At 49.1% G+C, this 13,373-nt stretch overlaps 1 protein-coding gene across 1 annotated transcript; it reads right to left on the reverse strand.

The window, feature by feature from the left end:
- Nucleotides 1-510: 510 nt before the first annotated feature.
- On the reverse strand, nucleotides 511-13,058 carry GDF7 (growth differentiation factor 7). The gene is made up of 2 exons (XM_086926277.1): nucleotides 12,770-13,058; nucleotides 511-5,087 (listed from the first exon to the last, which is right to left on the reverse strand). Exons 1-2 carry the CDS (start codon nucleotides 13,041-13,043, stop codon nucleotides 4,165-4,167), a joined length of 1,197 nt encoding a protein of 398 aa, XP_086782403.1. The 5' UTR covers nucleotides 13,044-13,058; the 3' UTR covers nucleotides 511-4,164.
- Nucleotides 13,059-13,373: the final 315 nt, after the last annotated feature.

Consider the following 13,373-nt stretch of genomic DNA (forward strand, 5'->3'; position numbering starts at 1 on the left):
ATACTGCTCTGGCTGCAAAGCACATCTGTTTACCTGCCTCTTCTCAATTTTAGCAATCGGGAAACTCTGTGGAAAGGGTCTCCACTCTGAACATCACGGAATAGGAATAACATCACTCACAGCAGACAGGGCGCAGACCAGGCTGCTGCCTTGTTAATACAGAAGAAATACAGAAGAAACGGTATTAAGTCACGAACCTAAAAAACACATACTGAGAGTTTCCGCTGTTTGGAACAGCCTCATAAACAACATAAAAAGACCCTTGCGCGATCTTAATTTGCTTGAGTAAAAGTGACAGGAAAAGTAATGGAAAGTGCGAGAACGCGAGTGACGCAGAAGTGTATCCCATGTCTGACTGTAAACAGGGCGCTCTGTGCTGAAGGCACTGCCAGGGAAAGGCCTCTGATGGAGCGGGGTGAACGCTGCACTTCACTGTGCTGCCCTCTTGTGGCAAACAATCACTGCAACGTTTTTTCTCTCACACTCCTGGTGGAGATGTTTAATTCTTACATTCAGCAAGGGCGCACTCCGAAGAGCATCAAGTATAATGGGGTGACCCAGTGCCCCTCAGAACCTGGGTGTACAAGAACTTGGAAACAAGTTGGTTCTGTGGGGCGACAGAACCAACTTTTTTCCGCACTCCCAAGAACAACATATCATTTGAATTGACGTTGTGCTTATTAAATGCCGTTATGTGTGGAGCATTTTTGCATAAAGGGCGTTTTGCATAATAATTTCAGTGTCGAGGTATTTTCCGCCATGAAAAGGCCTTTTCCAACATGTTATGGTTTTACGCAGACACCAGTTTTCTTTTTGACCGGCATTAGCAGATTCGACCTAATGTGGCAGCTTTTGTAAAGACACATTTGTCGATTTAGCAGAATCTTAATGAAAATTAACATTTCTGAGAGTGAATTCCCGCAGACTGTGCACTCTTCTCGCTTGTTCATAGCAGCAAAGATTGGCACCGAAGAGATCGGATGATCCTCACAGAATTAGCGAGGGTAGGACGAGAGACACTTTTCGGTTATAGAGGAGGTCGCGGCAAGGTTAGCTGTATCAGTCCCTACCAAAGTAAGGGCGAACTCAATTGAAGAGGAAATGCGAGACAAAATGGCTGGCCACAAATGAAGCAGCTGGTGGTAGCCGGAAGCAGCGAATACAGGACATCTTTGATCTTAGCATGTGATTGTGAGAGTCTGGCCGGGTGAGTTGTTTTGTAACCTCTCCACACCCATAGTATGGACAACCTTTACTGAAGAAGTACAGGAGGGGTACAAAGGAGTGGTCCACTCCTGAAGTAGCTGAGGGTGGTATTGAAGCAGTGACTGTAGAGCCAGTGTAAAGTCAGTGTGTCCATAGAGGATGGCACATCTTGGCTGAGCTCTTTCACAACCTCTCCAGGCCTAAATTACAGGTGGCCTCTGGTGAAATACTATTGGTAGGCACACAATGGGTGACCACTGCTGAAGCTGCCGAGAGTGGCACCAACAGGCGGTTTTTGGGTGACCTCCTTGGAAGTAGTAAATAACTGAACTGCGCTGATCTCCAGAGACTTACAAAAAGGTGGATGTAACAAGTTCTTCGGAGCAGAATGAAGACACAGATCGGCGATTTCATAAAGGCAAAAGCTATGAAAGCAGGAAGGAAATATAGATTCCATGACCTCTACTTAAGCAATGAGCAGTAACTTTTTGGAATAATCCCTCATGACTTATTGGGTGATTGTTGTGTAAGCTTTGAAAAAACATGGCTAACCGTTGTGACAAATGTTAACAAAAGAAGTGGATGCAGGGCTGGAAGACATGGTGGTGTGAGCTCTTGTGGGACAAATCTGTCTGCTGTGAAACAGTCAAGAGACCGAAGTAGTGAAGACAGATTAAGGATCTTTTGTGAATTCTGATCAGGGTGAGGAGAAAACCTCTAAATAATGTGTCGTTGGATGGCCCATATGGAAAAGAAACAGAACAAGATGGAATCACAAGCGGGTGGATTAACCCATTTGGAAACCGAAGGAGACATAGTAGACAGTTATTTGATTTCCACTTTAACATCTGGAGAGCGAGGATTAGGTGGTTTGAAGCTAAAGTACTTTCTGCCTAAGTAAATAAGAAGGAAGCTAGGTGATAAAATATTTGCAATTTCGGGGAAAACACAACAGAAGAAGGCTGGGCTGGAAACATCTGGTTGTCTCCAAAGAGGAAGAAGCCAAGAGAGTGTTTGCAAGTCTTTTGTAACTGTGTGATTTCACACTATACAGAGCATAAACTGTTGACTATTAAAGATTGAATGGTGAACACGTGTACACCTTTTTTCTGTGAGTAAGCATGTCTTACTCTTATCCATGATTAAGTCCCATTTAAGCCTGAAGTAAGCCACAACTGCTCGCATAAAATACTTTGTGAATGAGGCCTCAGTATTCAGGTGTAATTCACACCTAAGACAGGACTAAAACACAACTACTCATAGAAAAACCTTTGTGAATTGGGCAGTAGAGAGCACTTGCTTGACTTGTGTGGAAGAAGTGATGTCAGACACCAGCTGCTGCACCCTGGTTGACCTCCTTGTAACCAGCCAGTGTAGACAGGGTGGAGCCCTCAGTTGGAGAAGTGGATAGCATGTCTGGATGGGGGGGGAAGACGGAGCCTTGGGTTCTTGTGAACCCCTTTGCAGCACTGGGTCATAGAGTGGTAATTTCTGGCACAGGTTATAACAGATGTGGAGGTGTGACTCCACAGAGTGGTGGCCTGTTTGCTGACCCCCCTTATGCTCGTGGAAGACCTCTGTAGGTCTCTACCTCAGGGCACACCACGTAATTGACTGGCCTCGTTTCTGCGCTCAGATTGCTAGATTTTACTGAAAGCATCATTTAAAATGAAAAAAAAAGAAAAGTTTGGGAAAGCCTCATAAGTTCCACGTCTGTGCAGCTCTGTAATGTGTCACTCGCCTCAAAATATCCATAGTGCTAACATTTTCCACCACTTGCCTGCAGTCGTTTCTTTTTTACATTTATGTCACACATTTCAAAATAACTACTTGACCTAGTCTGAAGATGGTGATATAATGTATGACCAGCAGCTGCACCGCCTTTCCTAGGTAATTTACACTTCAGTCCAGTCTGACAATTCGAGATGTAATAAAACTGCTTGTATCTTGAGAGGTACTGAAACACGCCTGTTTGGGCTTTGTATGTCTGGTCCCCATGGTAAGGTATGGAGACTGTGTGCAATGGGTCTTTTGTATATTAGTACATGTTATGTTTGTGTTGTGGCCTGGTGTGGATTTGTGTGCTGCACTTTTTTGTGTGATTTAATATTTGGTGAGGAGGATAATGGGTCTATGCATGCATGTGGGGTGTTTGTGTATGGTGTGTTACGGTTTGGTGTGTGCTAAGTTCATGTTTATTGAGGTTTGGTATGTGTGTTTGGGGGGTTGGGGTCTGGTGGACTTTAGCGTACATTTCAGTGTGCTGTGATTTGATGTGTTTGTTGAAGCTTACTGTGCATTGCAGCTTAGTGTGTGTTTTACGTATAGGTTATAGTTTGCAGCATTCATCTGTTAATCGAGGAGCAACTAGAAGATGGAACGAGTTAGGTGTATACCAGGTTATGCTGGGTAGTGCATTTAGGGTGCTTTTGGTATGAGCTTTGTGAGGGAATGGGTGGTGGTGTTTATTTGTAAAGATATTGTGTGGATAAGGGGTAATTTTGTGTTTTTGGGAAATGGATGTTGTCAGAAAGGCTCACTGGGGAGTTTGCCTTGATTTTGGGCCTGTGTTGTTTGTGTATTAAGAATGGATTTTATTCTTGTGGTCAGAATTTGCTAGGTAGGAAAGTAACTCTTCAAACACTGATCCAAGCCACGAAATCTAACTCATTAATCACCACAATTCAATGAGTCTGTGAGAAAAGCCGCACGTTATTGCATGCCTTCAGAAGAACAGCTGCCAGGTGTTACTGCACAAGCAGGTGGCATTCCTCTTCTGACAGAATGCCTCAGTCTCTCCACACGGGCCAGTCACTCTCATTGTTAAGTTGGCCAAGAGCAATGAATCCATGGGCTTGACCCGTGTTGGTGTCTGACCTCAGCTTACCTTTTAGTGTAAAAGGCAGCGGGGATATGAGGCTGATCTGTAGCACAGTCACAGTCTTCAGTAAGCGCCTGCTACCTGCAGCCACAGGTCTCCACCACCATGTCCTCGTACTGCTTGTACACCACATTGTTGCCAGAGTCTATGTACAGGATGCTGATCGGACTGAGTTTCGAGGGCACGCAACAGCTGGGTGGTGTGGACTCCGGGTCCATGGAGTTCATCAGGGTCTGTATGATGGCATGGTTGGTGGGCTCTAGGTGGGACCTCAGCGGGAAGTCACAGACCCCCTCGCAGTGGTGCGCCTCGTAATCCAGGGGCGCAATTATCCAGTCATCCCATCCCAGCTCCTTGAAGTTGACATGCAGGGGCTTCCTGCTGCACCGAGTCCTAGCCCTCTTGCCCTGTCCTTTGCCGCCTCCCCCAGACCGAGCTGTAAGGGCTGTCCTCCTCCTGCGACGATGCTTTATTGGTGATTCCTGTCCCCTGAACACCGGCTCTGAAGCCTTGTTGCTTCCCATGTATCTGAGTTTATCCCGGATCTCCTTGAAGAGGTTTTCTTTTTTTCTGGAGTGCGAGGAGGCCACCAGAAGAGCCTCCTGGTGTGGGGGTCTTTCCTGTCGTCCAAAGCCCCACTGTGCTGGTGAAAGGGTTTGCTCGGGCGCGCCCCCCATCATTCTGAGTGTGAGGCACACGGTCGCCCCAGGCCCCCGCTCCCTCACGGCCTCCCAAACATCAAACACCTCCCACTGCTCGAGTGTGGAGTCCAAGGGGTCCGCGGCCCTGGAGTCCAGCAGCTGTGGCTCCTCTTGGGCACCAGGGCAGGTGTAGAGCAGTAGGCGCAGGGGGCTGCCTTCTAGGGACGCCCATGAATCCAGACCTGCAGGGCTCTTCCACAAGACCCTTAGCTCAGCTGCCACCACGTGATCCATCTCTGGGAGGCTGGAGATGTCAAACAGGTACCTCTGTTCCAAAGAAGTCTCTGGCGTGGGGTCATCTATAAGAGATAAAGAAAAGGCAGGTGAGGCTGAGGAGGTAAATGCTCGCATGCTAACATCTGTTCACACACAATAGAGGGCTTGCGGCAAAAAGATGGAGGATACTATGGAAGAGAAAACTAAAAAAATAGCTGAACAGAAACATTTTTTGCTACATGAGGGGTAGACTCCTGCCTTGCAGGAATAAAAAGAGTTTAGAGATATTGAAATGTTTGGCTCAGCAAGGGCAGTAATGCCTATATAGGGTTCAGCAATATCGGGGTTTTTTTGGCTCAAGAAGAAACAAGAAGCTCATAGGGCGAGTAAAAAAGTTGAAAAATATAGACATTTTTGGCTAAACAAGCGGCGCCTCATCCCGTGTTGGCAATGTATGCTGTAATGCAGTAGCTTGTGTAGAAGCCTGCTTGGAGTGAAACCCGTTGCTTATCATACATTTAAGAGGGTGTTTTTCCTTTGTTTTCCTTTTCTTCCAATGTGGATGAAAAAAAACAGCCAGGTCATAGGTAATAAAAAGCACAGCATATGTACTGGAGGAGGGAGTGTTCTGGTAGACGACCATACCCAGAGGACAGTGAATCAGCCTTAAACAATAGACCAGATGAAAGAACAAACACTATTGAACAATAAAAATAATATATGAGAACTGCTAACTTAAGAAGAAGGCTTCCTAGGGACACCAAGAGCCTGGGTTGCATTGCATTGTTATTATTATTATAAAGTCTTATATTGTGCATAGCTACCCAAAAGGGTTTCGCTGCGCTAGACAGAGGTAGGTTAACTAGCCAGAAGGGGCAGATAAAAGTCAGAACAGCCAGGTTTTGAGGTTTTTAAGAAAAAGGGTCGAAGTTTGGCAGCTCCTAAGTAAATCAGACATCATGTTCCAGAGCTTCGGGCCCAAGTAGGAAAATGACCACCACAGCCCCTCCACAAAATGTTCTCTCCAGTTAAAATAATCAAGGCGACAGTGGATAGATGCCACTGACGTCCTGCCCTGAAGATAGCACTGTAAGAAACGGCAAGTTACTGCTGGAAATTACGTTTGCTTCCACATGCTTGGAAAGGCAGACGATTTTCAACGCAAAGCTTTCTCATTCAAATATAAAAGTGCATTTATAGATAGACAGACAGACAAGCAGGCAGGCAGAATTATTTTCTGGACTTCGGAGAATCATTTTTCAGATTGGTACGTGTTAAAGCAAGTAGGGCGGCAGCTCTAGCGTTGAAAAACACTTGAGTGTGAATATGTTTGGCCACTGTAATTTCATAAAATACAGTGGTACGAGAACCTATATTTCACAGTTCCTTGTGACATATGGAAATGTGTTCCATAAAATATTGATTTCGTCATCTAATTACATTCCCAAACCTCTTTGGCATGAAAGCCCAAAATGTGTGGCAGGGTTTTCTAAATTATGCTGAACAAAATTATGTGGATAGGTTGTATGAATTATGTGGCAAAAAATGCAAACTATGTGGCACATTCTCTGGCAACATTACATTCATCCATTTGAGCTAGAAACATGTCCGTGACAATTACCAATGTTGAGGCAATTATGGTAAATCCATAAACAAGAAGTAAACGCTGCAACCACAGAATCTCATAAATCCACTGGCTCTCACCACTGCCCATTGTATTATCAACAATTTATTCATGAAAGCTAACCAAGTCATATGGTCCGATATTGCCATGGAGGGTATATGATTGCACCATGAACCACAAGGCCGAAGGCAGAGTGGTTTGTAAATGTCAGTAGAACTCCAAGACCAGGGCCGGGCAAGGAAACAAAACTGGCCCTGGCGAAAAGCTTGTCCGCCCCCTCTGGGAGCAGCCAAGCTGTTTGCCAGGGCCGGTTTTGGGCGATTTTGTTACAGAGGCAGATTTTGCAGCTATGTTGCAGCTATGCTGCAAAAAGGCCCTGTAACAAAAATCGCCCCCACCCTGGCGGCCCACCGAGGAAACATCCGGTGCCCGGTACGGCCAGTCCGGCACTGTCCAAGACAGCCAAACAGGACTATACTATGGATACTATGTGTCATCTCTTTTTTATATTACTTGTTTTAGGGTAGCTAGCTTTAAGCTGCTATTTTTCTTCAAAGTGCAGCTAACAATGGGCACCGACCTTATTTAAAATGTTTAGGTTGTATTTAATTGTTACATATCCTCTGGCTATATAGCATCTGGCATTACTACTGTTGGGCTAGTGAAAGGCAATATCGCCCGGATTATAGTGTACAGAGGCCGTGAACGTGCTGTATAGATTGGAATTAATATCATAAGGCAAACTGAATAGTTCTCCTAGGACACTTTTTAAGGCATGGGCAAAGTGGGGTGTGGCCCAGGGCCCTAGCCTTTCAAGGGCCCCGTCCTTTCTGAGGCCCCCTGACACAGCCATCTCTATTCTGCACAGTCTCTTGCCCTGATTACCTTATATAATTGCTTAACATATTGTTTTAAATAACGTTTTCCTTTAATTTATTTTTAATGTGGGTGAGAGTCTATTAGAGAGATTTTACAGATACATGTTATGTTTATGTTTCATACAGCATTCATAAAAATAAGTTTCTTTTAGAGCAAAACAGGAGGGTGTCACAGATATTATTTGCAGTAATAGTGAGCTGCTGCTGTGTTACAATATTGAAAACACACATCACTATCCCTGAATATTAGAGGCACCAACTTTACAATTTGGACCAGTGTGCCTAGGCACTGTCAGTGACCTCGCCAATGCAGGCGTGAGAGTTGAAATTGGAACATAAATTCAAAGCTGTTCCGAACAGGGCCCCCCGAAAAAGGTTTGGACCAGGGCCCTCAAAATCCTGAAGATGTCCCTGGTTCTCCTCGGGTTTATACACACGGGTACTTCTAGCTCGCGTATAATATGTAGGAGTACAAGTTATGCGGTCTTTGCTTAATAAACAAAAACGGCATGTTTGTTTTTGCCGCTAGTTGACAAGAAGGCCGCCTTGTACCAAAGCGCACAGTTCGCCCTCTTCGCGCCAGCTCCGTGCAGGTGGGCGCGGTGCCAAGGCACCGTGTGAGGAGGTCTACCCCTCGCCCCTTCCCTCTGGACGTCTCCCGTGCACCGCGCCGTCGAGCAGCCGAGGGCGGCGGAAGAAAGCACAAGCGAGTTGTACTTTTTTTTTTATCTGATCCCTGACTCTGAAACCCAAAACGACCAACTCGCTACAAGTTCGCAACATGCATCGCCTGTTACAGCTGCAGGTGATATATTTAGTTTGGCGCGGGTGGGGCTGCATTCTGCAGAGCAGGGCTGAGAGATAAGGAGACCCCTTTGAAGACATCATATGGTTCTCGTTTGGGAGCTGGACGGCGTTCAGGAGCCCTGCGCGGCCGGCGGCACGGTGGGAACTGGCCCGGCTCTTCACCGCATACTACCTGCAGGGCCCTAGGCACGGAGAGATGGGAGTGAGGGGGAGGTAGTGTGGGAGCCGGCCCAGCTCTGCCACCACACAGTGCCTGCACGCGCCGATGTGAGGTGGAAAGACACCACACGGCTGGCAGAGCCGCGCACACGAAATGACAAACATTTTTATTTTTACGCTTTGAGCATTGTCTAGGCCACACAGCATCTAACCCAGTTCACCTGCTCCCTGCCCCCCCCCCCCCCCCCCCCCCCCCCACAAAGTGCAAACACTGCCAAGCAGAGCAGGGGCTGCGCCCCTCGGTGGCTGGTCCACTACCAGCCCGTTTCAAATGAAGCTCGCGCTTGCTCGCAGCTCACCGATATTACATTCCTTGTTATCTTTGGCTCGCCTCGGCTGCCACATTCGTTTGGTGGTTTTCACGCTGGCATGCCCTTGTAATATGTTTGGCAGAACTCCGGTTAATGATCTTGCAGCCCCTTCAGTCATATTTTGACATCTAAGTGATGTTTTTAATATTTTGGCTTCCTCTTTAGCAACATTTGGCTATGTTCCCATGTAATGCTTTATACGGACTATACAACGCTGTCGTTTATAACACGTTTGTACTATTTTGCTTTTTCCAGTGTCACTTTTTGTCTTTGTCCTATGTAATATTCTATCATAAATGGCATTTCGCCTGTGTAATAATTTGACACTCCGTGTCATTTTTTTTATTGTTGTACGGCTATCTCGTACTCTTTTACAATAACCAATGTATTATATTGGGACCTCCAGGTCTAATATTGTGACAGCCTCCTACGTCACACGCTCGCATTTCCAAGGATAACATTTTATTATCTACTTGTGCAGCATTTTCCATCTCCATATGAAGTTTTATAATTTCCCTGTGCGCAATATTATTTCATATTGGATACAACTCATTGTTTCAGATTCGCCACTATCATTGTTAACCTCCTGCAAGTAACATTCTGTCGTCCCTTTGTAATACAATGGTGTCCAAGTGTTTAGCATCTGTAGATCCTGCTCAATATCATGTTAGCATTCACTGTGTAAATATCATTGCCACTCCTGCGTAACGCGATGACAACACAGGGCCCGTCGTCACCTCGCAGTGCGACGTGCACGCCGCGCAAAGCACCACGGGTGCATGTGCAGGTGTCAGGCGCTGTCAAACAAGTAAGTTGTACAATAGCAGACGGTGGGGTCTCGGCTCCAATATCCAGTGGAGGGGGCGCTTTTTGTAAACATTGCGGTATATTTGAGGCTGCCTCGCATGGGCCGAGTACACACGAGTTTGCCGTGAGGCGCTTTAGGCCTAGTGAGGTGGCGGGGCCACCGCTGCCAGGCGCAGGCTTGGCAAGGAGCGGTGCCGGTCCCTGGGGAGCGCCGCAAACCTCCGCCGGCTGCAGGTCTGACCCAGAGCGACTACGTGAAGCGCGGCCGGGAACCGCCAGCCAGCACACACCGGCCCGAGCCTGGGCCACTCCTGGGTGCACAGTGACGCGGAGCGCCCAGGGTTTCTGCAAAGGGCCAGCTGGGGCGTGACATTTTTGATGCCACAGTTGTCATTTTATTTTTTATTTTTATAAAATAGCTGCCCTTTCTGGGGAATTGAATATAAGCTGCGAAGCTAAAGGCCAGATAAAGGTCAAATGGCTTCAGTTGTGCTAATATAATTAAGGTCCATTGGTTGGCTCCCCATGTTGTGGACAATGTTTTTAATGTGTGGTCAAGGTGCAGCTGGCCATTGACGTGGACAACCGTCTCTGATTGATTCAGTGGCGCGTCAGATTCTCCCAGGTTACTTTTCTTTCCTGTTCAAGAGGTAGACAGACACCCGCTATCCCACTGCACTGCCAGACGGACGGCGTGAGGGTCTCAAAAGAGACGCTCCTCCTCTAGGGGTAGAGGAAGGTGAACCCCGATTCGGTGTCTGCGGCACCACTCCTGCCCAGGGCGGGATGTCCTGAGGGCCCAACCGAAAGATCACAATCGAAGCAGTGCCGGACTTCCGCCCTACAGGCTAGAAAACTGCCGGGTGGTGGGGTTTGGGGGCGGGGAGCAAGGGGGTGTTGAGTTCTATTTCTGAGCCACTTTCTGCGCATCCACGGGTAGCCTGCGTGACCTACTGACCCTGCTCTAAGAAGCATTAAAACATCACACATTTAGACACACAACTGGCACTGGGGTTGTCTCTTAGGGGATATAGGCGTCAGTGTCTTCTCCGAAGATGTACATGCGTTACTTTCCCCAGGAAATGCAAAATCGGTTTAAAATTATATTTTCCATTAACATGTTTTTCTTTTAACTAAAATGGTAGAAAACGTGACTAAAACCTATGTAGATCACAAAGGGTGCCTTGCACAAGTGATGCATTCGCTGTACTAAACGAGGCATTTCAAAGTGTCTGCTGCATTAGCCTGCCACTGTGTGGCGACGGAAGCCTACTCCATTAAAAAGCTCTTCTATGCAGGTTGATGTCTACTGCACTGACCACACGCTGTGTGCGTGCAGGTACCTGCTGTGTGCATGCTCGTGCCTGCTGCACTACCACAGTGCGCTTGCAGGTGCCTTCTGCACTACCACTGTGCGCATGCTGATGTCTGCTGCACAACCGCTGTGTTCATGCAGGTGCCTGCTGCACTACCACTGTACGCATGCTGGGGTCTGATGCACTGACCACACGCTGTGTGCATGCAGATGCCGGCCGCACAAGCATAACCCTGAATGTGTGGGTTCCATAACAAACCACTGTGTGCAAGGCTGCAAGCATTCGTCTTTTCTACTAGCATGTCACTTTTTGTAGCAACATCAGCATGTCACAGGACACCTTTCGCCCCCCCCCCCCCCCCCCCCCATCTTCGCACACTTGTGCAGGCAGGTGCCTGCTGCCCCTATTTTCCACTGCGCAGGCAGGTGTCTACATCGCTAGCCTGCCACTGTACGCAAGCAGGTGCCCCCGACCCCACCAAGTGGCAGCTATGTAACGTGCACAGCGCACGTGCAACCAGCAGGCATCTCCCCTCAGGTCTGCAGAGATTAACAAGTGCCAACTCTCTTCGGGGTCACCGTAAAGAAAGAGGAGTCTGCCTCCCTCAAGCACACCCCTTGGGGCGACAATCCTGCACACACTCTCCGAGACCCGCTACAGCCAGTGGAGCCTGGCCCGTCCTCTCAGCCGTGCCCCGTAGCCCCAGTGACTGTCCCCAGTGTCGCTTCTAAGTGCACTTACGTGTGTACTCACAACGCGCAAACTTTATGCAAACATATACTCGCTCCCACAGCGCCCTCTCCCTGTTCCGTCACGTGCTTGCTCCCTCAAATGTCAGGCCCTATGCCTGTGCTGCCAGGTGCCTGCATCCCTTCGTCCCACACCTGGGCCAGCAGCAGACCTCGCCCGCCCAGTGCCACCCCAGCAGCCGATTGGAGCTCCCGTGCCCCGTCCACTGTCCCCAGCCATTAGCAGTTCAGTGCATTTTGCTTTAACGGTGAACGGGCACTTGCTACCCTAGATGTACTTTCGTGTGACCCCTCAGTGTGCAGGCAAGTGAGTGTTGCACTGCTGCTCCGCTCGTGTGGAGTAGGGAAACCCCTCCCCGGTGACCACCAGTGTGCAGTTAGGTGTGTCCACCGCTAGTGCCCCTGCGTGAGCAGTCAGGTGTCTGCACTGCCAGTGCCCCCTTCATGTGTACCTGAATCTCCAGTGTTCCGTCCATGAGCAGTCAGGTGCTTGCGCCTTGTTGTCCCCTTTTAGTACAGGCAGGTGCCTCCTCCTCCCCAAAGTCCCCCTCAAGCCAGTCAAGTGTCTGGTCTTCGTGATCTCACTCCGGTGCGACCATTAAACCAATGGGGTTAACCCAATCAGTCAAAGGACCTGGGTGATAATTTGTATATAGAAACAAGGTGGTCCCTGACAAAATTTAATCTCTCATTTAATGTAAATCTAGTTATTTAAAGTAAATAGATTATGAATCTGAAAAAGGAGATGTATTATTTGCAAAAAACAATGTTAGTACAGCAAACTCAACTCCGGTGCGGGCAGTTGCCCCCCCCCCCCCCCAATAGTCCCCTCCATGTGCAAGCAGGTGCCTGCTCTCTGTTGCCACCACACCTGTCAGGCAGGTGCCTTCTCCCTTGTCCCCACACCTGTGCAGGCAGGTGCCTGCTCTCTGCTTCCACCACAACTGTGCAGGCAGGTCCCTTCTCTCTTGTCCCCACACCTGTGCAGGCAGGTACCTGCTCTCTTGTCCCCACACCTATGCAGGCAGGTGCCTGCTCCATCCTTCCGACTCACCTCTGCCCTGGTCCACGAAGCTGGTGACGGTGTTGGCCCTGCTCCTGAGCCTGGCCGTGCTGTGGTTGTGCGCCTCCCCCGCGGACAGGCTCCTGTAGAGAGACAGCATGTACTCGTGAGGCACCACCGTGCCCTTGCGCGCCGGCGCCCTGCGCTCCTCAGAGCCCCTGCCGGGCGCGGCCAGCACCGCCGCCGCCGCCCGGGGGCTCTCGCTGGCCCAGAGGCAGGCGCCCAGCACTCCCAGGCACAGCGCGGCCGCTTTCCTCAGGTCCATTGTATCCGCAGGGCTCTCTGCCGGGGAATGAGAGCAGGCACGGGGCTCCGGTGGCTTTGGGAACTCCCCCGCTGAAGCCGACCCGCAGCGCCCCCTGGCGGCGATGGAGAGTGGGCGCTAGCCGGAACGGACAGACGCAGCACCTTCGGCGGCAGACACCTCAAAAATGAGGACAGCGGGGCTGGGAGCCGGCCTGAGCCCATGGCCTCCGCGCAGGGCTTACAACATGCTGTGCGAGCCAGGCAGGCGGAGGGAGGGAGGGAGGGGGCAGGGCTAATTAATAACATCTCCAAATGATCCTGGGAATGCATGACACAGACTTTTCAGGAA

The sequence above is a fragment of the Lissotriton vulgaris genome, chromosome 6, assembly GCF_964263255.1.
Source record: "Lissotriton vulgaris chromosome 6, aLisVul1.2, whole genome shotgun sequence".
In the NCBI taxonomy this organism is placed as follows: Eukaryota; Metazoa; Chordata; class Amphibia; order Caudata; family Salamandridae; genus Lissotriton; species Lissotriton vulgaris.

Bases quoted from the DNA above. Each gene is read 5' to 3' on its own strand.
- GDF7 (XM_086926277.1), bottom strand. From the start codon at position 13,043: ATGGACCTGAGGAAAGCGGCCGCGCTGTGCCTGGGAGTGCTGGGCGCC. The intron at 5,088-12,769 runs GTGAGTCGGAAG...TATCTCTTATAG, and splicing joins CTTCGTGGACCAGGGCAGAG to ATGACCCCACGCCAGAGACT.